At 36.8% G+C, this 25,718-nt stretch overlaps 1 protein-coding gene across 4 annotated transcripts in view; it reads right to left on the bottom strand.

Moving 5' to 3' along the window:
* Nucleotides 1–25,718, bottom strand: part of SUGCT (succinyl-CoA:glutarate-CoA transferase) — a 966,251-nt gene that overhangs the window by 500,092 nt on the left and 440,441 nt on the right. For all 4 annotated transcript variants that reach the window (XM_053609716.1, XM_053609717.1, XM_053609720.1 and 1 more), the window contains exons 10-11: nucleotides 23,351–23,422; nucleotides 8,478–8,575 (exon numbers count right to left, since the gene is read on the bottom strand). In XM_053609716.1, the coding sequence (XP_053465691.1) occupies nucleotides 8,478–8,575; nucleotides 23,351–23,422 (170 nt within the window). The remainder of the gene's footprint in view (nucleotides 1–8,477; nucleotides 8,576–23,350; nucleotides 23,423–25,718) is intronic.

The following is a 25,718-nucleotide window of genomic DNA, read 5'->3' on the forward strand; positions in this document are numbered from 1 at the left end:
AATTCAAGGATATCCAAAGTTCTACCCAGCTCCCCAAGTGTTTAGGACTGTAACATTCTATAAATCTAAAAATATACATTAAGTTCCAATAGAGAACGAGGGTATTAAATGTTTTCTCTAGGGAAACAGAGTTTAATGGGCTCCCTCCCACCACCATCATCTGCTCCCTACACACACATATAAATATCCCGTAACCACCACCAAATTCTTTCTACTAAAAGGCGGCATGGAATGGTTTATAGCCCTCCTGAAAAAAAAAAGGGGGGGCGGAGGGGTGAGATGGCATTCCATTCCATCCTGACTCACTTAAAGACATCATTTGATTCTCAGTCACAAAGAATTCCCTTAACAGAGTGGAAAGAGCCCTGGTCAGGAAGAGCTTGTCTGGAGTTGACGTGGTTCCCTATGTATTCTATAAGCTGAAAGGATGATTTCCAGGACTGTGTTCTTTCTTTCTTTGACCTTCCAGGCTGATTTTATAGTAACAAAACATAGCCACTTAAATCTATCTCCAAATAACCAACATTCAAAAAATGTACCACATAAAACATAGGCATTTTACAAGGAATCATCTATTAGCTGATAATGGCATTGCTGCCAAGGAATGCATAAGAAAACAAATGTGACCCTCAACAAACGTCAGATCCATTTATCCAAATTAGCCTTTCTAGAGTGAATGTCAGATAAACTTACAATGATATGATTCAAAGCATTATAAGGGGTTGGGAGTAGGTTACAATAAACAAAATATGTAGGTTAAGGATATATATAAATCATATAAAATGCAGCCTCCTAAGAGGCTAATGGAAGTTAGAAAAAAAGCTGGCAGAAGAGAATTTAAAATGTGATCGTATGGGAAAAGAATACTAGACTAACAAAAAATGTTTTAGAGGCAGAAAACAATAAGTTTCTCTATGTATATTAAAATACATAGAGATGGTTGCCAGGTTTAGGGAGGGGAGGAATTCATCAGAGTTAAGCGAGACGTCCACAGGCTCTCAGTCCTGGGCAAATGTGTCAGGAAGGGAAACTGAATCTCTAGGAGTCCCTGCTTCTCTCAGCTTTTCATTCTGCCCCTCTTAACTCACCTTAGGCAGCCAGTGCTTTGAAGATTTCTCTACTTTCTCCACATTAAAATCTCATCTGAGGAAAAGATCTGGGAAAATTTATTTACACTGAGGAATCAGAGTTCAGGCTTTAACTCTCTCTGTGCTACTTGAAACCTAAGAGTAGACAAACTTTTAAGCAAAAAAAAAAAAAAAAAAAAACACCTGGAACTGTAGAACCTCTGAAATCAGCAAACTACAAGTAAGAAAGAGTTATATTCCATGGAATGTAGATTCTTTCCAGCCCTTCTAAATTGTATCATATATGTAGCCACTGATAAAAGTCTTCCCTGTTTTCTTAGAAACCAAGAGCTCAATGAAGACTTCATGCAAATAGGGGAAAAATCCAATGAGAAAGATGATAAACAATGTCCATTTAATGTTGAATTTTAAAAGAATCAAATTTGGAATGGCAGGATGGGGTAAAAAAGATGGAATAAAGAAAGAAGGCAGAAGGAAGGAAACAGGATTTAGAGAGTGGGAAAGGACAAGAGACAAGAGATAAAAATTGGGGTGGAGACAAGATGGCTGACTGAAGCCAGCATTCCACAGAGGCTCCCGTCCAGAAGGAGAGTTAAAGGACAGAAATTTAGCAAGTAACCGGGTTGACTTGAGCTGCACCAAGAGAGAAGGTTGAAGAACGCACATCAACCCCGCTGAGGTAAGCTGCGACCCCAAGGATACAAACAAAAGGTACAAAATCCATCGCCAAGCAGACAGGAGACCTCTCCCCCATGAGAATGGCTCGGAGTGCCCCACAAACAAACGAGCAGAGTTCAAAGGTCCTCCCACTACACTCCACAGGAGAGACCCTCTAAAAACTGGACTTACCTCCCCTACTAGGGTGCCACAGTGTTCTCTGCCAGGCATAAAACTGTATAAAACTGTATATGTTCTCTACCTGCAACTCTGAGCTCCCAGCACTCCCCTCCACTCTAACTCTGAGGTCTGGAGGGGAGGGAGTGGGGAGGTGGGCGGAGGGAGGGTGATTGGTGGGATTATGCCTGCGGTGCATCTTACAAGGGTATATGTGAAACTTAGTAAATGTAGAATGTAAATGTCTTAACACAATAACTAAGAAAATGCCAGGAAGGCTATGTTAACCAGTGTGATGAAAATGTGTCAAATGGTCTATAAAACCAGTGTATGGTGCCTCATGATCGCAGTAATGTACATAGCTATGATTTAATAAAAAAAAGAGAGAGAGATAGAAATTGAAATGGGATAGTTTTATTTTCCTCTTTTTCTTCTTCCCTTTGGTCAGTTCTTCCACACTTCAATAACTTTGCTCACTGTTGTTTCATTCATTCACTAATTGAAAGAACGTGGTTTGAAGGCCAGAAATCCAAATAGGCATTAAAAATAAAAATAAGAACAGCATTGTGTCTGCCTTCAGTAATTCACTGTCTTGTTAAGGAGGAAGAGAAGTATAATAAATGACTGACGACAGCCGAGGGTGGTAGATACTTTGGTGCAGCACCCCAAGTGGGGATGACTAGAACAGACAAGCGAGGCAGGAAAAGCTCCTGAAGCTTGTGCTTATTTTAAATGACTGGTAGTAGCCAGGGAGATGAAGAAGTTTCAATATTTCAGTGTTAAGCCATGAACATGTGGGAAGAGACTGAGGATTAATAGAACAGGCCACATTACAAACAGCAGCACGTGGTTCTGTGGCTGGAGCAAGGCCAACAAGGTAGGAGATGTAATTACATGTGTTAAGGTAAATGGTTTGAACGTTATCCTTAAGGCTGTTAAGAGTCCCAGAAAGACCTAGACCGGGAACTGGAATGATCAAATTTGCCTAATGCTACCAAGATGTCAGATTTTGTTTAGTTAACATTAGATTTAGGCACCTTGAAGTTATAGTTCCTCCCTTAACTGCCTAGAAATGTTTCCAGTCCAACTCTCCAATATTGTACAGAAGTCTATTAAAAATATTAATAATTTGACATCAAATTGTGAAAATGAGCAGATTAGAGGAAAGTCATTAATAAACTCTTGATTCAATTCAACAAATACTTGTTTAGCAACTCTGTTTAGAAGGCCCTGAATTATGGCGTTTAATTTCACAATGTTTTAATATAGTAAACTCTGAAAATAAATAAATATATTAAATTATGTCAGAAACTTAATTTTAGAAAAAAAATAAAATTATTTAAAACCAAAACTAATTATTTTCATAAAGCAATTGCCACAGTATATTAAAAGATGAATTTATCAAACACTATTAGTTTTATTTATGATGACACCAAGTAATGTACCATTCAGGAATGCCTTAACTAGGACTTTATTAACATGCATTTGCTTTACACATGTAACATTTTTCAAAAAGCATTAAAAGTTGTCATCAGTGTTATTCCAAACTACAGATGCTCCTTGACTTACAATGGGATTACATTCTGGCAAAACCTATTGTGAATGGAAAATATCATAAGCTGAAAGCTATTTAATACACCTAACCAACTGAGTATCATAGCATAGCCTAGCCTACTTTCAACAATGCTCAGACACATTAGTGTGGCTGAGAGCTACAGGTCCCTACCACTGCCTAGTGTCACAAAGGAGCATCACACTGCATTTATTGCTAGCTGGGAAAAAGATCAAAATTCTAAATTCAAAGTATGGTTTCTACAGAATACATATCATTCTTGAAACATCATAAAGTCAAAAAGTTCTAAGTCAAAAAAAGTGTAAGTTGGGAATGATCTGTATTTTTTTTGTTTCTGGCTAAAAAACTACACTCAGATCAATATTTTCTTCTTTGAACAAACTTTTTTCTTCCTCTGCCTAATTCTATTTGTCCTTCAAGATCCATCTCAGATGGCATTGTCTCCCAGAAGCCTTCCCTGACTGGCCCAGATTGAAGCTGTGGACCTTTCCCTGGGCTTGCCCCCTGCCCGAGAAGCTGTGCGTATGTTTACCCTGGCACTTCCCCCACCCCACCTATATAATCATGCTTTACTTGTTAGTTTACCCAATTAGACCATGAAGACTTCAAGAGCCCAAGCTTCATTGTTCACCTCTGTATCTGGAGGATATAGTCAGAGGATATAGTCAGTGACCGGTAAATGATGTTGAGGAGAGGAAGAGAGAATAAAATGAATTTTATTTCTTTTTTCTCCATCATTTCTCTCTCCTTCATTCTCATTTCATGTCTTCCTATTATTTCTCCCCAACCACTAATACATCATCTTTATCCTTCTCTTCTTGGTTTCAATACACATCACAACTTTCAATTTCTCTCTTGAGGTCCTACCTATTGCAATACTGCTGATCCAGTGTACTAATACCACAAGTTTCAGAGTTTCTTGCTCCTCAGCATTGCAACAGAGCAATTGTTTTATCTGGCCCTGGATTAGTCTCCATTATATCTCCTCTTCTATTTTTTAGCTAGGGATTTTTAACATGTTTTCACTTTACCTAGTTTTCAATGTGAGCAGCTGGGTAAACAGACTTTCTGCAACACCCTAGATAAAATGGCAATCTCCAGGGGAAAGTCTTCCACCTTTAGATTAATAAAAAAGACTTGCTCACAGCCATGGTTGGGGAATAGTAACACCTGAGCATATGAGGGGAATTGTGTGCACTGGCTGTGGAAAGGAAGCTGATGACCAAAACAGGCAGCTGCTGTTCTGAATGAGGCTGATGGCCCTCAGAGAGTAGCGTCAAACTGTACTTAGTAAGAATAACAGAGAAGTGAGGTAAGTGACTGACATCTCTAGTAAGCACTTTCACAAGAGTCTACAAATTTCATGGGAGAACCACCTGATTCCAAAAATTTTAAATGAATGCTTACCACGGGCAGAGAGAGAAGTACATAAAATTGCTCCTAAAAAAAAACTTTGAAAAGATTTTGAAACACAGAGGAAATCCATGGGTATATTTAGGAGAGCAGACTTTGCAAAAAATTCATAAATGCTTCTGTTATCACTTTGGATATCAAATTGGGCATAAGAGGTAAAAGGTTTTCTTTTTTAAAATAAATTAGTGAGTCCATCATTCTTAGGAATAAGAAGTCCTGCTGACTCCATGGTACTGGCATACTTTGAATTCTACCAGGTAGATTATTTCCTTTAAGATTTCTCTCCAGATTAGAGAGAAAATATAAGTTGCTGATAATCAAACTCATTTGTTGAGAAAAAAAAAAAAATCCTTTACTTCACAAGATTAAGAACCTAGTTTGTCACAGGGACTGTCATGACTTCACAAGAGAATCTGCCTGCCACCTTGCCTACCTTCTCTGAATCCAACCACCACCACTCTTCTTATTGCTCTGAGCTCCAGGCACACTGTCCTCTGTGCTACTCCTGAAACTCTGCCTAGGATCCTTCTCCCACTTATTTGCCAGCCTCCCTCCAATATCCTCTCTTATTTCTTGCAGGCCTCTGCTCAAATGTTATTTTGTCAGAGAGGTCCTCTCCGGCCAGACTAAATAGCCAGCCTCCCACACAACTTTTGGCTCTCCTTTTTTGCCTTCCTGCATTATTTTTCACCAATTTACTTTATCTGTTTCATTCAGTACTCTATCCCCAATGCTTGTAACAGAGCCTACTACCTAGTAAGTGCTCAGTAAATATTTATTGGGTGACTAAAACAAGCACACAGTAACATCTCATGTGCCATTTAGAGGAGGAAACGAATTATGAAAAATGTGTGGCCTTTTGAAATCCATTTCTAACTACCCTGTTTCCCCAAAAATAAGACAGTGTCTTATTTTAAGGTGTGCTCCCAAAGATGTGCTAGGTCTTATTTTCAGGGGACGTCTTATCTTTCCTGTAAGTAGGTCTTATTTTTGGAGGATGTCTTATTTTCGAGAAAATGGGGTATCCACTATGTCACTGACCTTGGAACTAACCTCCCTAAACTTCAGGATTTTCATCTTTAAAATAGAAAAATTAGTAATACTTATCTTGCCTGACCTTGGCATCTATCAAATGCCACTTCCTCTCCTTCCTTTCTCTCTACCTCTTTATTATGGTTGGGAGCTAATGTAAGTAACTCTGTCCTTAGGAAACAAAGTGATTCACACATTCTGAAATGGCTGCAAAACAAAAGGAACATTCCATGTGCTGACCAACATGGAATGCTGAGCAGCCCCTGAACAATGTCATTCCCAGCAACCACCAATGCTGACTGTGCTTGTGCTGGACAACTGACGAAGCTCAGAAAAAACTCTTTCCTAATTTCTGATGCATATTAGGAGAAAAGGTGGATAGGAAAAGTGATAACAGAAAAGATGGGAGATTCTGGATGTCAGATTAAAGAGACCAGATTTAATCCTGTAATTTATGGAAAACCATAAAAAGTTTTTGAATACTGGAAAAACACTCATATAATGAAAATGATAAATTTTAAAGCACTTGCAGAGATTTCTAAAAGTCAAGCACTAAATAGTAATAATGAATCCATTGATGCTTGTTTAGGGGAACAAATGACAGGGTTATACATGGGAATCAATCAATGGTCTAATCTTCCCTGGTGGTCACTGTTTGAACCACCACACAGGAGAAGATACTGAAGCTGGAAGAGATCTGAAGAACTGCAAACCAGAGGAGAACACACCAAAATATTTCAATACACTTGCAGAAGAGAGCACAAGCCCAGCCTCCAAGCAACCAATCGAGGGCTCCATAGGCAGTGTGTGTTAACACCAGTACCTGTGATGAGGTGACCGCCTTCTCAAATTTTCCTCTCTTAAAATTACCCTCCCAGGCTCTTCATTGTGGTTTGATATCTTATTCCTTGTTAAGTCTGAATAAAAATATGTCAACCTGATGGATTCCAAATGCAAAAATTCCCACTTTTGTATATATAAGTGCAGCAAAAAGGTGACAAGTTATTTAATTCTCCCCAAAAAGGGAAAATAGATATTAATCTGTTGCAGATGCTGCCAAAAGTCTTTCCACATTTGAATCAGATAACAGAATTTAGCAAGAAATAAACACTTTAGGACATAGGAAACCAATGACTTAACTTTGTGGTTCTTGAAGCTGTGAAAGCACTGGCAACTAAGATGACACTTCAACTGCCTAGGTTTTGTATTTTTCTTGGGATACACTCTTCTCACAGCATGGACATGATTTATTTAGACTATCGAAGAGCTTTTGATAAAGTTCTCACAAGTGGCTATTATTGAAACTTAGTAACCATGGTGTGAAAGGAAAAAGTCTTATCAATGAATTAAACGAATTAAAAATGTGTGAGATGCAAAGAGGCAAAAAGCAGAAATAAATGGCTAATTCTCATGTGGAGAAAGGTTAATCATTGAGGGCTCCGGGGCTTAGCAGTGGAATCAGAGTCATATTTAACTGATGACACAGAAAGGGGCACCCAATTCTCACTCCCCATTCTGTGTCTCTGCGCCACACTCAGAGCCCCTATTGAAGGGAAAAGCATTTGGCACATGGAAAAGATACAGTGTGGAGAAGTCTTTAAACTCCAGAAACAGAAAATAGGTAAATGGGCACTGACTCAGACAGTCATGTAGAGATCCCCAAATACAAAGGGAACAAAAGAGATAAAAGTGGCATCAGCAGAGTTTTATTTTTTAAGAACTTCGATATATACTACATAGAAACATAGGAGCCTTTTCAAAAGACTAGATATGGCATTTGAACAAAAGTATCAAATTTATTGGCATGATAAGAGTAAATTTTAAATACCAGACAACAGCTCATGTAGGCATTTAGATTCAAAAAACTATAAATCCTATTTCTACAGATTGAGAAGTGAAAGTGACAGGAAAAGGTAAGAATTACTACATTTTGTGACACAAGAGTGAAAAACTGATATAGATGCTATAAAAGCACAACCAGACATGAACAAAATAATCTGGAAATAAAATAATTAACATTAATATTTTATGACCCATAACTCAAAATGGCATTTTCAAAAATGGTGACCCAGAAATATCATTATGATTCACAAGAGGAAACCCAACAAATTCAGGACTTCACCTCTCTTTGCCTTAGTTTCCTCATCTATAAGACAGATATAACTGAACCGCATGGGATGACTACAAGGGTTAAATGAAACAATGTATGTACAGCATTTAACACAAAGAAAGTACAAAATAATGTTTAATTATGGTTGTTGTTATTACTCAAACAGTTTGAAACCACATAAATAACTCAAGTCATTCTGATTGTCTTATATGTATCATTATGACTCAGTACTTAATAAAAGATATAAAATAATTCCAAATGCTTTTGAACAAATATAACATAGTTTCGAAATATCGTTCCACTAACAATTGTTGCAAAGTGGAATAAAATACAAATTGATCCCAATAAGCCAAGAAAAACCCCACAAAGCACCAGATAAATGCTTACTACATTTTAATTTTTAATTGTATGAGTACTTGATGCTTACCGTGCAGAGAGTATTTTAATAAGCTCTTTTCTATTCTGTACCCGAAGGTGGTTAGTTTTGTATTTGGAGTCGTCAGTCAACTCAGGCAAATTCAAGATCTAAAAGATAAAAATAATTTAAAAGTGTAATTCACAAGTTTTATCTGCCCTATGGGTGCTAGTGTCCCAGGTCCCATCACTCCCTTCCCAAAAACATTTCTTGCCAGTCTTTATACATTTCCATAAAGAGATAATGAAGAGTGGGGAGCACCTGTGGCTCAGTGGGTAGGGTGCCGCCCCCATATACCAAGGGTGGCAGGTTTGAACCCGGCCCCAGCCAAACTGCAACAAAAAAAAGTAGCCAGGTGTTGTGATGGGTACCTGTAGTCCCACCTACTTGGGAGGGACTAGGGTCTCTTGCTGAGGCAAGAGAATCGCTTAAGCCCAGGAGTTCGAGGTTGCTATGAGCTGTGATGCCACGGCACTCTACCAAGGGCGATAAAGTTAGACTCTGACTCTTTAAAAAAAAGAGAGAGATAATGAAGAGAACAACAGATGGACCATACTGGTGGATGGGTTTGTCTTTTATAAGAGGTTTTAACTATGTTTAAGCATGCATGTCTACATATGGGAGCAAAGAAGAGTTCCCAGACCTCCATAATAAGTTTTGTATATATGAGACATAGAAAAATAGTTCTTCTTAGTAAAGTGTCTCAAGAATGGAAGAAAAAGTACCCAATGTACTCACCCTTATTATGAAACTAATGTAGGACCTTCACATGAAAGCTATAACCCAGTTATAACCTAAGAATAGGGAGAAAGGGAAAAGGGGGGGAGGGGGAAGGAGGGGGATTAATGGGATTACACCTGCGGTGCATCTTATAAGGGTATATGTGAATCCTAGTAAATGTGGAATGTAAAGGTCTTAGCAAAATAACTAAGAAAATGCTACAAAAGCTATGTTAACTAATGTGATGAAAATGTGTCAAACGATCTATGAACCAAGTGTATGGTGCCCCACGATCATACTAATGTACACAGCTATGGTTTAATAAAAATAAATAAAAAAAAAGAAAAATAGTTATCAGATATCCAAAGACAAAGATTTAGAGGAAATAGAGAGAAAGGAATACAAAATCAGGCAAAACTGACCTAATCCTGAAAACCATTATTATTAAGTATGTGCCTGCACTTATATGAAGTCCACAGTCAACATATATATCTTTTAGGTACATTTTTACTCCTATGTTATACATGTAAAGAGAATCATATTTTCTGTCCCAATAGTCTTACCCAGGATATTATACAAGTTGCTAAGATAAAGGGAAACCATATACATTTACCCAAATGCTCACCATAAAAAATGTCAAATTAAAAGATCTTCTTTCTATAGAAGTGACAATATTTTTTTTTTATCAATATGTCTCCCTGAAAAGATACCAACTAGAAAGCTTTTGTGTACTTCCTCTTTTTATCCTCCTCAATAAAGGGAAAAATCCATCTTATAAGTCCCTTTGGACATCTTTCAATTTTAGTAAGACCATAATGAAAATACCAAGTGGATTTGGAATGGAAAGGAAGTTTCACAAAGAATATGTGAGGCAGTGTTTGGCAGTTGTGTTGGAAAGTCACAGCATTTATGGACTGGGGGCAAGCCATGTGGCCTACAGAAAGCTTCACTGACTTTTTTTTATGTATTTTCTTTCAATATAAACATTTAATGGTTTCATTTGTTTCCCACAGTTAAATAAAATCAACCCATTAATTATCTTACAAAGAAAAGGGAAGAAGATTCCCCAAAGTAAAGAGACCATCTCAATGGTATAATTTCTCTTTTATATTTTCCACTTATTCATTTCCTTTAGAATAATTAAGACAGCACTACTTTCTACAGATTTTAAAAAGCAACACCACTTACAATGCCCTTTCTAGAAACCTTCCTATCACCACACCTGATCCCAGAATTTGCCTCAAGGATTGTCTAGCAGTCAGAAGTCCTCCATCCCTAAGAGTGAATAATTCATTTCAAGAAAAAAGCAGTGTCTTCATTAAGCCACAGATTAAATTTATAGATTGGGCCTCACCCAGAAAATGCCATCAGCTACATTAAAAAATAATAAAAAATAAAAATAAAATACTACAGAGTGACTGCGAGGGCATATGGGATGACTCTGTGATCTATATATTTGGCTTATTGCCCATGTACTATTGTCTTTACTCTTTCAAAGCTGGTGTGTAATGGTCAAAATAATTATCCTTCCATCTTCAGCTATGCCAACTAACATTCAAAATATTTTAAAGAGACAGCTTTAAAAGCTGTGATCACAACTATTCTTTAGGTCTTTGGTCCCTACCCCCCAGGCCACAGACTAGTACTGGTCCCTGGCCTGTCAAGAACCAGGCCCCACAGCAGGGTGGGTGAGTGGTGGACAAGCAAGTGAAGCTTCATCTGTATGTACAGCCACTCCCATCACTGCATCAACACTTGGGCTCTGCCTCCTATCATATCAGAGGAGGCATTAGATTCTCAGAGGATCGAGAACCCTACTGTAAACTGCAATCTAGGCTGTGCATAATGAGGGTAAAATGTCTCTCCCCACCATCCATGGAAAAATTGTCTTCTAAGAAACTGTTTCCTCCAAAAGGTTGGGGACTGCTGCTAGGTGCTTGAAAAAACAGTGCTGCTTGGTATAAAAAGAAATAATGTAAATGAAAATGTTTCCCATTTTAAGTATTAAACATATTTGAATTATTCCAACTTTGCAGTTCCATCCCAAAAGAAATAATAAAGCATATGTTTGTTCAAAAGACAAGGGAGAGGTCTCCATGAAAATTGAAGAGATATGACTGCAGAAACTGCAACACTCCTATGATCTAATGGCTCTCTGAGAACAAAAAAACAGAATCCTTATGATACCTGAAAGGCTCTACACAATATGGCCCTGGTACCTCTCTGACATCACCTCCTACCATACTCTACCTATTTGCTCACTAATCGATAAGGGACATGTCTATCACACTTTGGCCTTGGGACTTTTCAGCCAGCTATTCCCTTGCTTAGAACCTCTTCTACCAGACATCCAGTTAGCTAACTCTTCCATTCCTTCACTGTGTCTGCTCAAATGTCAACTTCTTAAAGGAACTACCCTGATTTCCCTAACCCTACCATAGCCTACCGCATCTCGACACACTCAACCCCTACCCCCTATTCTCCTGATTCCCCATTCCCTTGCCCTTTTCTTTTCCCATAACATTTACCACCTAACCTATGAATTATGTTAATTATTTATTGCATGTCTGTCCTCCTAGAATGCAAGCTCCCCAAGGTCAGATTTTTAAATGTTTTTTTGTTCACTGGTATATTCCAAGTAATAATAACACATTTGTCAACCAACTGGCTGACCTACAGATAAATATGAACACTTTGAGATAAATGAGCTCTCAGACATTATTCTGTGCATTGACCTTATTCTACCAAGTCTAAAATCACATTTTTAATGTAGATGCTTCATACAAGCTATGGCCTTTAAAAGAGTTATTACTAGGAGGGAATTGTGCCAGTTGGTTGTCCTTGTCTACAGGTCAACATTCACTTATACTGTCATCACTTTATGTGCATTATTGATACAACACATGTTACATTTAATTGCCATTTAAAATGTCATCTAACATAATATACTACATCATACAATAATTCTGTACTATGCAGGAAGTCACAGAAATAGACAATAAGTTATACAATAAGAAATCCAGTTGTAGTATAAGGAATCCAGTTTTTAGATATAGGAAAAGCAAAAATCCCTTGTGAAATGTGAAGTTTCCCAACTTCTCAACAAATTCAGATCATTCAATCTTCCCTCTGCTGGTGCAGATGCTAAATAAGTCCCAGTACAAGAATTTGTTACTAGCAAGTTTTCCATGATGATGAAAATTGGTACACTGTTAATATAGCCCAATTCCATCTTTCTTTTGATTAGTATTTACATCTTTTGTTTCTCATTTATACACTTTTTCATCCTCTTACTTTAGCTTAACAATATCATATTTGAAATGAGTTTCTTTGATACAGCATAGAGCTGGGCTCATGCTTTTTTCCCCTATCATTTCTGACAACCTCTGTCTTTTAATTCATGTGTTTAACCACTCACACTTAATGTCATTACCGATATTTTAGGATTATTTAGATCTATCATTTTTTTTCTGCTTTTTCCCTGTTTTCCCTTTCCTGACTTCTTTAGAGCTGATAGAGAATTGTAATATGTACATATTTAACTTTTCACAATGTAGTTAGAATTAACATTTTACCTCTTTGAGTAGAATATCAAAAATGTACTATAATACAGGTCCCTTTATCCTCCCCTTTTATGTTATTATTTATCTATATATTACATTTTTTAATATATACAAGGATCTGACAATTAAGTTCATAAACTCATGCTTGTCAACAGAGAACAAACAACTCAATGGGTTTCATAACCTTGGTATACCAGTGTCTCACAGCTGAGTTCACATCAACTTGTGGGAGTATCTTGCTAAGTGATATTTGTTATTATTGTTGGGTGTTTTTGTGTGCCCTCATGAAAATGTCAGAGCTTGAACTACAGTGATGATCAACATTGAATTTCTTGTTAAACTTGCAAACAGGGTAAGAAAAACTCAGAACATGTTAGTTCAAGTATATAGGAATAATGCCATGATGGAAATGGCAGTGTACAAATGGATTAAATATTTTTCTGAGAAGAAAGAAAGTATCACTGATGAAGAGAGGTCAGGGCTGCTAGTAATGAGCAGAACTAATGAAAACATTGCAAAATTTCATCCAATTGTGCATCAAAATCTTTGGCTGGTTTGTAGAAGCACAGCAGACCAAGTAAACATTCAATAGAGAAACAGGAAAATCTTAACTGAAAATGAGCTGAACTTTTGGACGACTCGTGGCTCTTGCATCATGACAATGCCGCAGCTCACACAGCACTGTCTGAGAGGGAGTTTGTAGCCAGTAAACAAATAACTACATAGGAACACCCTCCCTACTCACCTGATCTGGCCACCAATAAAATTTTTCTTTACTGGAAGACAAAGGAAATATTGAAAGGAAGACATTTTGAGGACATGCAAGACATCAAGAGTAATATGATGACACTCTGATGGCCATTCCAGAAAGAGAGTTACAAAATCGCTTTGAAGGGTGGAATAGGTGCTAGTGTCAATGCATAGTTTCCCAAGGGGAGTACTTAGGAGGTAACCACCATGATATTCAGCAATGAGGTATGTAGCACGTTTTCTAGGATGAGTTTACCAACTTAATTGTCAGGCTTCATATGCTGAAAATCCCATGTTTGCTTTCACCTATCAAACATACTTCAAAGAATTCACCAGAAAAAAGAACAGTGTATTGCATTTCCCAAGATATTTACTATTATCTGTTGCTTTTCATTCATTCCTGATGTTTCCAGAAATGTAACAGAATATTTCATTCATTCCTTTTGAGATTACAATGTCACAAATACTGAACTTTTATTATTGTCCCACAGACTCCTGAAGATCTGCTCTTTGTTTCTTTGAGTGGGAGGAGGGTATCTCTTTTTCTCTACTTTGTTCAGGTTGAATAATTTCTATTTATCAATCTTCAAGTTCCTTGACATTTCTATTGTGAGCTCATCCAGTGAGGTGTTATATTTTTCCCTGGATATTATATTTTCAGTTTAAAATTTTTCATTTGGTTCTTCATATCTTCTATTTCTTTGAGGAATATTTCTATTTTCCCATTCATTTCATCAGTGTGATGCTTCATAAAGCATTTTAATAATAGCTGCTTTAAAGTCTTTGTGAGTTAATTCCAATGTCTGTGGCATCTTCACATTGGTATTTGTTGACAGGGTTTTTTGGGTTTTTTTTTTTGTTTGTTTGTTTTTTTGCAGTTTTTGGCCGAGGCTGGGTTTGAACCTGCCACCTCTGGCATATGGGGCCAGAGCCCTACTCCTTTGAGCCACAGGCACCACCCTGTTGACTGCTTTTTGTCATTGAAGTTCTGGTTCTTCAGATGCTGAATAATTTTGGATTGCATCCTGGACATTTTGAATAGTATACCATGAGCCACTGGGTCTTGTTTAAAACTCACACAGAATTGTTTTTGTTAGTATTATTTTTAGCAGACAATTGACCTGGTTAGGTCCAGTCTGAATTAGTTCCAATTCACTTTTGTGTGCTTTGATTCTAATGTTGGTTTTCAAAGCTTTTGCAGTGCTATCTGGATATGCCCTATTTATGTCCCATAATCACCTATTTGTTAATTCTGTTCTCAGCATCTTGGTATGCTGATTAGGATCAGATCAGAGGTGCAGCTCAGAGGTGATCCCAGGAGTTCATAAATAACTTCAAGGTTCTGTGAAGCTCTTCTCCTCTGCGGTCTCTCTTACACTTTCTAGTTCCATGGGGCGCCACCTTTAGTTACCCCACTCGCCACATACTTCCAGGGCAGAGGTCAACAGGGGTGAGGGTTGGGGGGTAGGGTGGGGAAGACAAAAAAAAAAAAACTAACAGGAATTTACTCCTTTCTTTGGGTTCACAGCTCACTAATGAAGACAAAATTGCTTTTCCTCGGAGTTTCACTAATGAAGACAAAATTGCTTTTCCTCAGAGTTTGGCTCCTGCTGGTCTACTGTTGCCCCTACAGGATTGCTCAGGGCCTGGGGCATAAGAAGGAGAAAGGAAGGAAAGAACAGGTTTCTGTACTATTTCTGGCATTAGCGTTCATTTTGCCACATTTCTTGCACCAGGAATAAAGACTATCTCCTGGAGCTCAGCCTGTTGCCTGGTCCTCACTTCTAGGTTTCAGGCTCCACTGTACTCAGGTAAAGGAACAACTGGGGAGAAAACTGATAAATTTACTGCCAGTTTATAGATAATTCAAATTCTGGTGTTCTTCCACAATCTTCCTACTATTTACTTTTCAAAGTCCTCAAAGATTAATAGATGCTTCATTAATTCTGTCCAGGTTTTATGACTGTGCTCCCTGGAAGAGATGGGAGGAATGAGCATAATCTATCATCCTCAGAACCAAAATCTCCATGCCTAATTTGTATAGAGACTATTATCAAGTTCATACTATGAGCCAGAACTATGCTGTTTTACTTCTATAATTCTTAACAAACCCCCATGAGTTAGATTTAGTATAATTATGTATTATAACCTTCATTTTTATACATAAGGAAAAAGATGCCCAAAAAAAGATTAAGTACCTTACCAGAGGTCACCTGACTAATGGCAAGATTCATAGTAGTAGGCCTTACGAATTACACTATAACACCCTTAGACCACCTGCTCCAAAATCAACTACAGTGCTTGTTAAAACTGAAGTTTCCTATGCCCCACCCCAGACATACTAAATCAAAATCCTTGGGAATGGGGCTAAAGGACATTTCTATGCATACTAAACTTGAGGACCAATGCATATTGTCTCCAATAGAAGAAGCCTTCAGTCTAAATGACTTTATAAAGGATGCCAATATTCAGTACTTTGAATAGGAATATCCATTAGTGTTAGCATCAATCAGCTTAAAATAGCTTACATATGTTCACTTTCCCTACTCTTCTGCATCATGTTAAAAATTAAAATAAGATTTGTTATAGGCCAAGGTTCACTTTATAACAGGAAGATTTTCTGGACCCTAAGTCTTGAACATAATGTTCTTGCTCCCATTCCAACCCCTGACAATGGGATCTTCCTAATAGGGCCTCTCTCTAAGAAGTATTAGTCAACTAGAATATCAAATTCTATTTTGGAGATAGACTAGTCATTCACAGAATTACACAGAATGACACCAGTCATTCCCAGTCATTCACAGAAAAATCATGCGCTTTTCTCCCCATGAGGTAGAGTTACTGCATCTTCCAAAAAAAAAAACCCACTCAGAAAAAGAACAATTTTGATGGGCTCATTGTCAAAAACTGAAGACCTCAGTAGGAAGATGTTCTCCAAATAATATATGGGTATAAACCAGCAGTTCTCAACCTGTGGGTTGCAACCCCTTTTTAATAATGAAAATACATTGCAGCATTAGGAAGGTTGAGAACCACCGGTATGAACAATTGGGTAACATTGTTTGCATTCATTAGGTAAAGTCCAAGTTGTAGTTGAGCCCTTCATCCAAGAGATGTGCCACATGCCCCTACATTGTACCCATTAGTTGAGAACTTACTAAACCCATTCCCTCCTCCCTTGTGGCCTCTCCCTCTTCCCACATCCCTCCACTTGAATTCAGTTGTGTTTTTTTCTTGTGAGGACTTGTAGTTGAGTAGGTGAAAATTATCTCTCACCTAGCGGGTACATGTAGGGGTATATGGCACACAACCTGGATGAAAGACTCAACTACAACTTGGACTTTATCTAGCTAACACAAACACTGTAGCCTAATTGTCTGTATCCATATATTAATCTGAAAAAAAAAAAAAACTGAACACCTTACCTTCTATAAGACCAGTTGGAATGATGAACCCATTAATAAATAAATAAATCTGAAAAAATACTTAGAAGAAATTCACTCACCATATATGACTAGGAGGGGAGGAGAACCTTGCATCATAATGGGGAAACATAATTTTTCTTAGGTGATAAGGTTGTTAGGGCAAGTTTACATAAAAGGACATAATTATGAAAATCTGAAAAGGTCAATTAGATTGCAGCATTCTGATGCCTATTAAATAATGTACTCAATGCTAAAATCCTACACACATAAAAATTTTCATCTGAGAATATCAAAGAATTTTATAGACATTGCCTTAATGGCTCATAATAGGGATTATCATTCCTAGCCCACGTGTGGGAAAATCAAGGTCAAGCATGCCATTCTCTGAGGCCCTTGATACACTCCTTTTTAAAAAATGTATAATAACACACTGTAACAATAAATCATATCTAGTACTAAACTTATGGCAAATACTCTACTTTGAAATAAAAATATCTTTCAAAAAATGTTCTTATTGATATTTTTGAGGAAGTTCAAAAGTTTCAAATTGATCAGCAGTAATGAATCAAAAATAAAAAGAATTCAGTATACTTATTTTCAACAGTGAAGAATATGTCAACCAGTAATTTTCTACCCCCACTCAACTTTCTGGAGAGAGAAAAACTCCAAAACATATGGCCCAGGAAGAAAATCTGTACTCGTTTATAGCAATGAACTGGCTTTTACATCTCTTCAGTTAGAGTACGCAAATGACTTCACAGGCAACAGCTTCCGTATGGTTCATATTTTTAACATTGACCGTTCATAATAGAGATTCTTTGATCCAAGATCAAATGTTTGAATCAATTTTCTCCACACTTACTCAGAGTCACCATTATAAAAGCTCCCCTCCTTCCCACCTCAGATGTTCCAACCCTTCCTGCAGTCAGAACTATCTCCATTTGTCACCTTCTCCATGGTACTTCCCATCCTTTTTGCTGTGGTTTTTGGCTCTGCTGGTTAATCTCTCAAACAAAAGAGGCAAAGTAATAAATTATTTTGTACATAATAAGTTAACTACAACATATAAGATTCCTCTAAGGAATTCACAGGCATCATTCATAAAACTAAAAACTCATGGTAGCATAGTTAGTACAAAATGAATCTGTTCTTGATCATGAAAAAAAAAATTCGTCAATAGGTAATGCCTTGACAAAAAAAAAAATAAATAAAAGCAAAACAAATATATTTTTAAAAAACTAGATTCTATTTCTGAGATTACAACTGGGAAAAGTAAACAGATATCTAAGGCCTTGAATTAAAAAAAAAAAAGACCAAAAGTTTAGATAAATAGTAAAAACATCAAATAAAAAAAAAAAAGGATTGAGGCAATTGTAAAAATTTAGAATATTCCTAAACAAAAAAAAAAAAAAATTTTTTTTAAATGGTTCCAAAGCCTTTTTTAAGGCCTTATTAAGAAGCAACACTTTTATTTTTTTGTTCTTTTTTTCCAACTCTATGGAGGTATAATTGACAAACTATTATTTATTTTTTTTTTTATTAAATCATAGCTGTGTACATCAATGCGACCATGGGGCACCATACACTGGTTTTGTAGACTGTTGGACACATTTTCATCACACTGGTTAACATAGCCTTCCTGGCATTTTCTTCAAGTCCCTTGCACAGCCTGCGATGGGATCACTTGTTCTTTTCTTGCTTATACATTTGAGTTCTCTGTGGATTCTGGTTATTAAACCTTTGTCGGAGACATATCCTGCAAATATCTTCTCCCATTCTGAAGGCTGCTTGCTTCCTTTACTTACTATGTTCTTAGCTGTGCAGAAGCTTTTCAGTTTGATCAGGTCCCAGTAGTGTATTTTTGAAGCTGCTTCAATTGCCTGGGGGGTCCTCCTCATAAAATACTCATCCAGACCGATTTCTTCAAGGGTTTTCCCTGCACTCTCTTCTAGTATTTTTATAGTTTCATGTCTTAAGTTTAAATCTTTAATCCAGTGAGAGTCTATCTTAGTTAAAGGTGAAAGGTGTGGGTTCAGTTTCAGTCCTCTACAGGTTGCCAGCCAGTTCACCCAGCACCATTTGTTAAATAGGGACTCTTTTCCCCACTTAATGTTTTTTTTTTTTTTGTAGAGACGGAGTCTCACTGTACCGCCCTTGGTAGAGTGCTGTGGCGTCACACAGCTCACAGCAATCTCTAACTCTTGGGCTTACGCGATTCTCTTGCCTCAGCCTCCCGAGTAGCTGGGACTACAGGCGCCTGCCACAACGCCCGGCTATTTTTTTTTGTTGCAGATTGGCCGGGGCTGGGTTTGAACCCGCCACCCTCGGCATATGGGGCCGGCGCCCTACTCACTGAGCCACAGGCGCCGCCCCGCACTGAATGTTTTTAATTGGCTTGTCAAAGATCAAATAACGGTAAGTAGCTGGATTCAACTCTTGGTTCTCTATTCTGCTCCAGACATCTACTTTTCTATTTTTGTGCCAATACCATGCTGTTTTGATCACTGTCGATTTGTAGTATAGTCTGAGGTCTGGTAGCGTGATTCCTCCACCTTTGTTTTTATTTCTGAGTAATGTCTTGGCTATTCGAGGGTTTTTCTGATTCCATATAAAATGAAGTATTATATTTTCAAGATTTTTAAAGTATGACAGTGGAGCTTTAATAGGGATTGCATTAAAATTGTATATTGATTTTGGTAGTATGGACATTTTAACGATGTTGATTCTTCCCAGCCATGAGCATGGTATGTTTTTCCATTTGTTAACATTTTCAGCTATTTCTTTTCTTAGAGTTTCATAGTTCTCTTTATAGAGATGTTTCACATCCTTTGTTAGATAAACTCACAAATATTTCATCTTCTTTGGCACTACTGTGAATGGAATAGAGTCCTTAACTGTTTTTTCAGCTTGACTATTGTTGGTATATATGAAGGTTACCGGTTTATGAATGTTGATTTTGTAACCTGAGACACTTCTGTATTCCTTGATCACTTCTAAGAGTTTTGCAGTAGAATCCCTGGTGTTTTCCAGATATACAATCATATCATCTGTGAAGAGGGAAAGTTTGATCTCTTCTGACTCTATATGGATACACTTGATTGCCTTTTCTTCCCTAATTGCAGTGGCTAAAACTTCCATTACAATGTTAAAGTGCAGTGGAGACAATGGGCAGCCTTGTCTGGTTTCTGATCTGAGTGGAAATGATTTCAATTTAACTCTATTCAATACGATATTGGCTGTGGGTTTGCTGTATATGGCCTCTATCAGTTTGAGAAATGTCCCATCTATACCAATTTTCTTAAGTGTTCTGATCATGAAGGGATGCTGAATATTATCAAAAGCTTTTTCTGTATCAATTGAGGAATCATGTGGTCTTTTTTTTTTTTTCATTTGTTTATGTGCTGGATTATACTTATAGATTTACAGATGTTGAACCAGCCTTGAGACCCCGGGTTAAAACCAACTTGGTCATGATTTATAATTTGTTTGATGTGTTGCTGGATTCTGTTTGTTAGGATCTTGTTGAATATTTCTGCATCTATATTCATTAGTGATATTGGTCTACAATTTTCTTTTCTTGTTGGGTCTTTTCCTGGTTTGGGGAGCAGGGTGATGTTTGCTTGATAGAATGTGTTGGGTAGTCTTCCTTCTTTTTCTACATTTTGGAACAGGTTGAGTAATATAGATACTAATTCCTCTTTAAAGGTTTGGTAGAATTCTGACGTGAAGCCATCTGGTCCTGGGCTTTTCTTTTGAGGGAGATTTTGTATGGTTGATGCTATTTCAGAACTTGATACGGGCCTGTTCAACATTTCCATTTTATTCTGGCTAAGTCTTGGAAGGTGACATGCTTCCAAGTATTGGTCAATTTCCTTCAGATTTTCATATTCCTGAGAATACTGTTTCTTTTAATATTCATTAAGGATTTTTTTAATATCTGAGGAGTCTGTTGTCATTTATCTTTGTCGTTTCTGATTGATGAGATTAGAGATTTTACTCTTTTTTTCCTGGTTAGGTTAGCCAAAGGTTTATCTATTTTATTGACCTTTTCAAAAACCAACTTTTTGATTTATTGATCTGTTGTATAATTCTTTTGTTTTCAATTTCATTTAATTCTGCTCTAATTTTGGTTATTTCTTTTCTTCTACTGAGTTTGGGGTTGGAATGTTCTTCCTTTTCCAGTTGCTTGAGATGTCCCATTAAGTTGTTAACTTCCTCTCTTTATGTTCTCTTGAGGAAAGCTTGCAGTGCTATAAATTTCCCTCTTAGGTCTACCTTTGTGGAGTCCCAGAGGTTTTGATAATTCGTGTCTTCATTGTTGTTTTGTTCCAAAAATTGGGCAATTTCCTTCTTAATCTCATCTCTGACCCAGCTATCATTCAGAATAAGGTTATTTAACTTCCATGTTTTTGTATGACTATGCAGATTCCTGTTGTTACTGAGTTCACCTTTTATTCCATAGTGTTCCGAGAAGATGCAAGAAATAATTTCTATTCCTTTAAATTTAGTGAGGTTAGACTTGTGACCTAAGATGTGATCGATTTTGGAATGTGTTCTATGGGCTGATGAGAAGTATGTGTATTCAGTTTTGGTGGGATGAAATGTTCTGTAGATATCTGCTAAATCCAAATGTTGGATGGTTAAGTTTAAATCTAAAATTCCTTTGCTCAGCTTCTTTTTTTTTTTTTTTTGTGGTTTTTGGCCGGGGCTGGGTTTGAACCCACCACCTCCGGCATATGGGACCAGTGCCCTACTCCTTGAGCCACAGGCTCAGCTTCTTATTGGAGGATTGATCCAAAACTGCCAAAGGAGTGTCGAAATCTCCAACTATTATGGAGCTGGAGGAAATCAAGTTGCTCATGTCTGTTAGAGTTTCTCTTATAAATTAAGGTGCATTCTGGTTGGGTGCATAGATATTAATAATGGAAATCTCATCATATTGGGTATTACCCTTAACAAATATGAAGTGACCATTCTTATCCTTCCTTTCTTTTGTTGGTTTAAAGCTTATTGTATCTGCAAATAGAATTACAACACCTGCTTTTTTCTGATTACGATTTGCCTGAAATATGGATAACCATCCTTTCACCCTGAGTCTATATTTATCTTTTAAGGTAAGATGTGACTCTTGTATGCAGCAAATATCTGGCCTGAGTTTTTGTATCCAGTCAGCTAACCTGTGCCTCTTTAGAGAACAGTTTAAGCCATTCACATTAATGGAGAATATTGATAAGTCTGGTAAAATTTTGGGTATTGAGTTCTTTGAAAGTCCAGTGGACATTTTTAATCCTTTTGCCAGTGTGGAAGTTGGAGTTTGATCAAAAGTATCTGAGTGAGTTTACTTTTGTGGTTGAGGATTGGGCTGGTCATTACGGATGACAGGTTTGAGAATATCCTGAAGAGCTGGTTTGGTTATGGCAAATTTCTTCAACATATGAATGTCATTAAAGTATTTAATTTCTCCATCATAAATGAAACTCAGTTAGATGGATACAGGATCTGGGGTTGAAAGTTATTTTGCTTTAGGAGATTAAAAGTCGATGACCACCCTCTTCTGGCTTAAAAAGTTTCATCAGAGAGATATGCAGTCATTCTAATATTCTTACCTTCGTAGGTAATGGATTTCTTTCATCTGGCTGCTTTCAGAATTTTCTCCTTCAAATTAACTTTAGTGAAGTTAATTATGATATGCCTGGGGGATGTCTTATTGGGATTGAGTCATGCTGGGGTTATGAAACTGTCTGTTATCTGAATTTCAGAATCTCTTGGCATGTCTGGAAAATTCTCTTTCATAATTTCATGGAGAAGGGCCTCTGTGCGTTGCAAGGCCACTTCATCACTATCAGGATTTCCAATGAGGCAGATTTTAGCCTTCTTTGAATTATCCCAGAGCTCTGTGAGAGAATGATCTGTTTTTGCTCTCCATTTCTCTTAGGAGCAACACTTTTAATATGAACTTTCTTCCAAAAGCTTAAAACACAGATTTTGTGGAAAGGTACTCATTAAGCAAAAGCTACATTGAAAAAAAGTTTTAAATTTGTAATAGTAAATAAAATAAACTTGGGAGAATCTTAACTATATCTGGGCCTAATTAAACTGAAAGAAGGAATGAAGAAAGGGATGCAGGGAAAGGGAAGGGGAAAGAGACATCTCAATGTTAAAAATCTCTTTTTTTTTCCCTTTTTATTTAGACTGGTAGATAGATGAAATTTTAGAATATTTAAGCTACTATAATTCTTCATTTCAAAATATAGTGAAATACTACAATGATAAGAATACAAAGTGCTAATTCAGACACTGCTCTTACTATCTTTAAGTATAAAAATGGTATACTATTAGGTGTTCTAGGCAAAAGTAAACTTTCTCTGGCTTCATATAAGTGAATTGTTGCATATATTACCTGTCTATCCTAAAAATGACAGATTACCTTGCACACAGTAGAAAATTGTTGGTTATTTCCTGCTCCAACCACAAGGTAGCCATCCTTGGTTTTAAAGGCCTAAAAAAAAAATAAATGAATGAACAAATAAATACACAAATATATGTTTATATGTTGACAAGACCATAAAAGTTGGCTTTAATATATAAAAATCTCTAAAAAATCTTATTCTCAATAGAGCAATGTTAATAATTAATTCAATATCAATATATTGGTATTTTTTTCCTCTCATATTTGGATAGGTGTTTTCGGTTAGGAGTTCCAAAGTACTTCCCAGCTCTTCCACCAACTGTTACAACATTGAATTTAAAAAGAGTGAATCAGAAAAGTAAAACAAATATTAGAGTGTGTTTATAACTCATAACATGGAATCTGATATTGGATTAATGTTGAATTTTTCAAAGTTTTACCGTTTATTTGTTCTCATTTTTTCTTGTAGGGCAAATAACATTGAAGGGCAAAAAGCACTGTCTTCTACAAAGTGTAAAAAGAATAGATGACAAAAGGAAAGAATGAAAGGAGGAGGAAAGGAGACAAGGAAAGAGGAAGGGAAAGGGAAGGAAGAAAGGAAAGAAAGGATAATGATTTGAGAGAGCATTATTTCTTCTTGGAAGATATCAAATATAAACTTTGGGTACTTTTTAGTAGCAAAAATTAACACATCAGGATCTCTCTAGACCTCATGCGCCTTTATGTACCTGAAAATGTTTATTCCTTTTTAAGGTTCATCTGGACAGCAAGGGACCTGTAAGTGATTGACATTTTCACCACCCAGAACTCTATCCCATCTGGAGAAATTTTCAGCACTCCCTTCTCCACAGATGATCATCACAGCGCAGTTGGAGGGACCAAACTTGCTTTCAGAAGGCCTGGTTCTTATTTTCCAAAAGTAAATGAGCTATTTGAATTTCTTTTCCTTCTATGTAAAATTGCTTTTTATGTTTACTTTCTCTTACCTCTGAGAAAGACAACGTCTATCTTCCCTGACAGGTCTCACTCCTATGCTCATGACTTCGGTATCACATTCGCTCACATCCTCCAGACCCCTGCTCAATCATTTTAATTCTTTCACAGCTACAGAATCTTTCTCTTCTGCCTACATATATACTCATCCCTACACTGAAAATACTTTTAACAGCAATAAAATAAATTCCCATCAATCCTGACACCTGTCTTGAGGTATCTTGAATTTTTCTTTCTTCCTTCCATTTCTAAATGACATAAAAGTACTGGTTCCGCACCAATACTAATTTCAGTGTCTTTTGTTATCAGAATTCTTTTCCTGTTGTTATACTGAAACTATATTTTATTTGACTCATCAGTGTTGTTTGAAGACTGTTAAACATCCCCTCTTCCGGAACTTGTCATCTCTAGCCTCTGCCCAGGTTCATCTATCTCTCTGACCTCTTTTCCCCAGACCCCTTTTGCAGAATTTTTCTCTCCAGCTTTCAGTATTCCTTAAGCATCTGTCTTTGGTCTTGCACTTCACTTGCTTCTTACAATAGCCACTGGCCACATGCAGTCATTGCATTTAAATAAAATTAAATTAAATTAGCCAGTAACAAACAACCACTTACTCTGATTCCATTTATATAAAATATCTAAAATAGGCAACTCCACAGAGACAGAAAAAAGATTTGTGGATGCCTAAAGCTAGAGAAATTGGGAAAGGGGAGTGACAGCTAATAAGTACTGGGTTTCTTGTTAAGGTAATGAAAATGTTCTAAAATTGATTGTGGTGATGGCTGTACAACTCTGAATGCCCTAAAAAGTCACTGAATTATAAACTTGAAATGGATGAATTACATGGTATATGAATTATACCTTAATGAAGCTGTTATTTTTAAAAATTTAATTAACTGAGATCCACACTAGCTACATGTCAAACATTCAAAAACCACATGCAGCTGGTGGCTACTGCATTAGACAGCACAGATACAGAACATGTCCACCATCACAGAATGTTCTGTTGTACCCATGCTGGTAGACTGGAGCTGATAGATTGTACCTTTTTTCTCTTAGTCTTCCTACTAGGCTTAACATGATTAAGTGAAGAATGTTAGGTAATTAATAAATAGTTGAAATAGTTGATAAATGTTACTTAATCAATTACTTCCAGATAATAGAATTGTAGCTAAAATGGATTCCAAGTAAAACACTGTAACAAGGTTTTATTCTATTTAAATTGTTGCTTTATTTGGTAAGGAATGCTATTAAGAAGATGCCACATGATGTCTTAAGCATTTTAAACATCTATTTAAAAATTTTAAATATCTTCCTTTGACCACAATAACAAAAAAGCAAAGTTAATTGTCAGAGATAAGGCACTTGTGTTTCTCAAGATACAGAAAGGAAA

Source organism: Nycticebus coucang, chromosome 11 (genome assembly GCF_027406575.1).
Source record: "Nycticebus coucang isolate mNycCou1 chromosome 11, mNycCou1.pri, whole genome shotgun sequence".
NCBI classification, from domain to species: domain Eukaryota; kingdom Metazoa; phylum Chordata; class Mammalia; order Primates; family Lorisidae; genus Nycticebus; species Nycticebus coucang.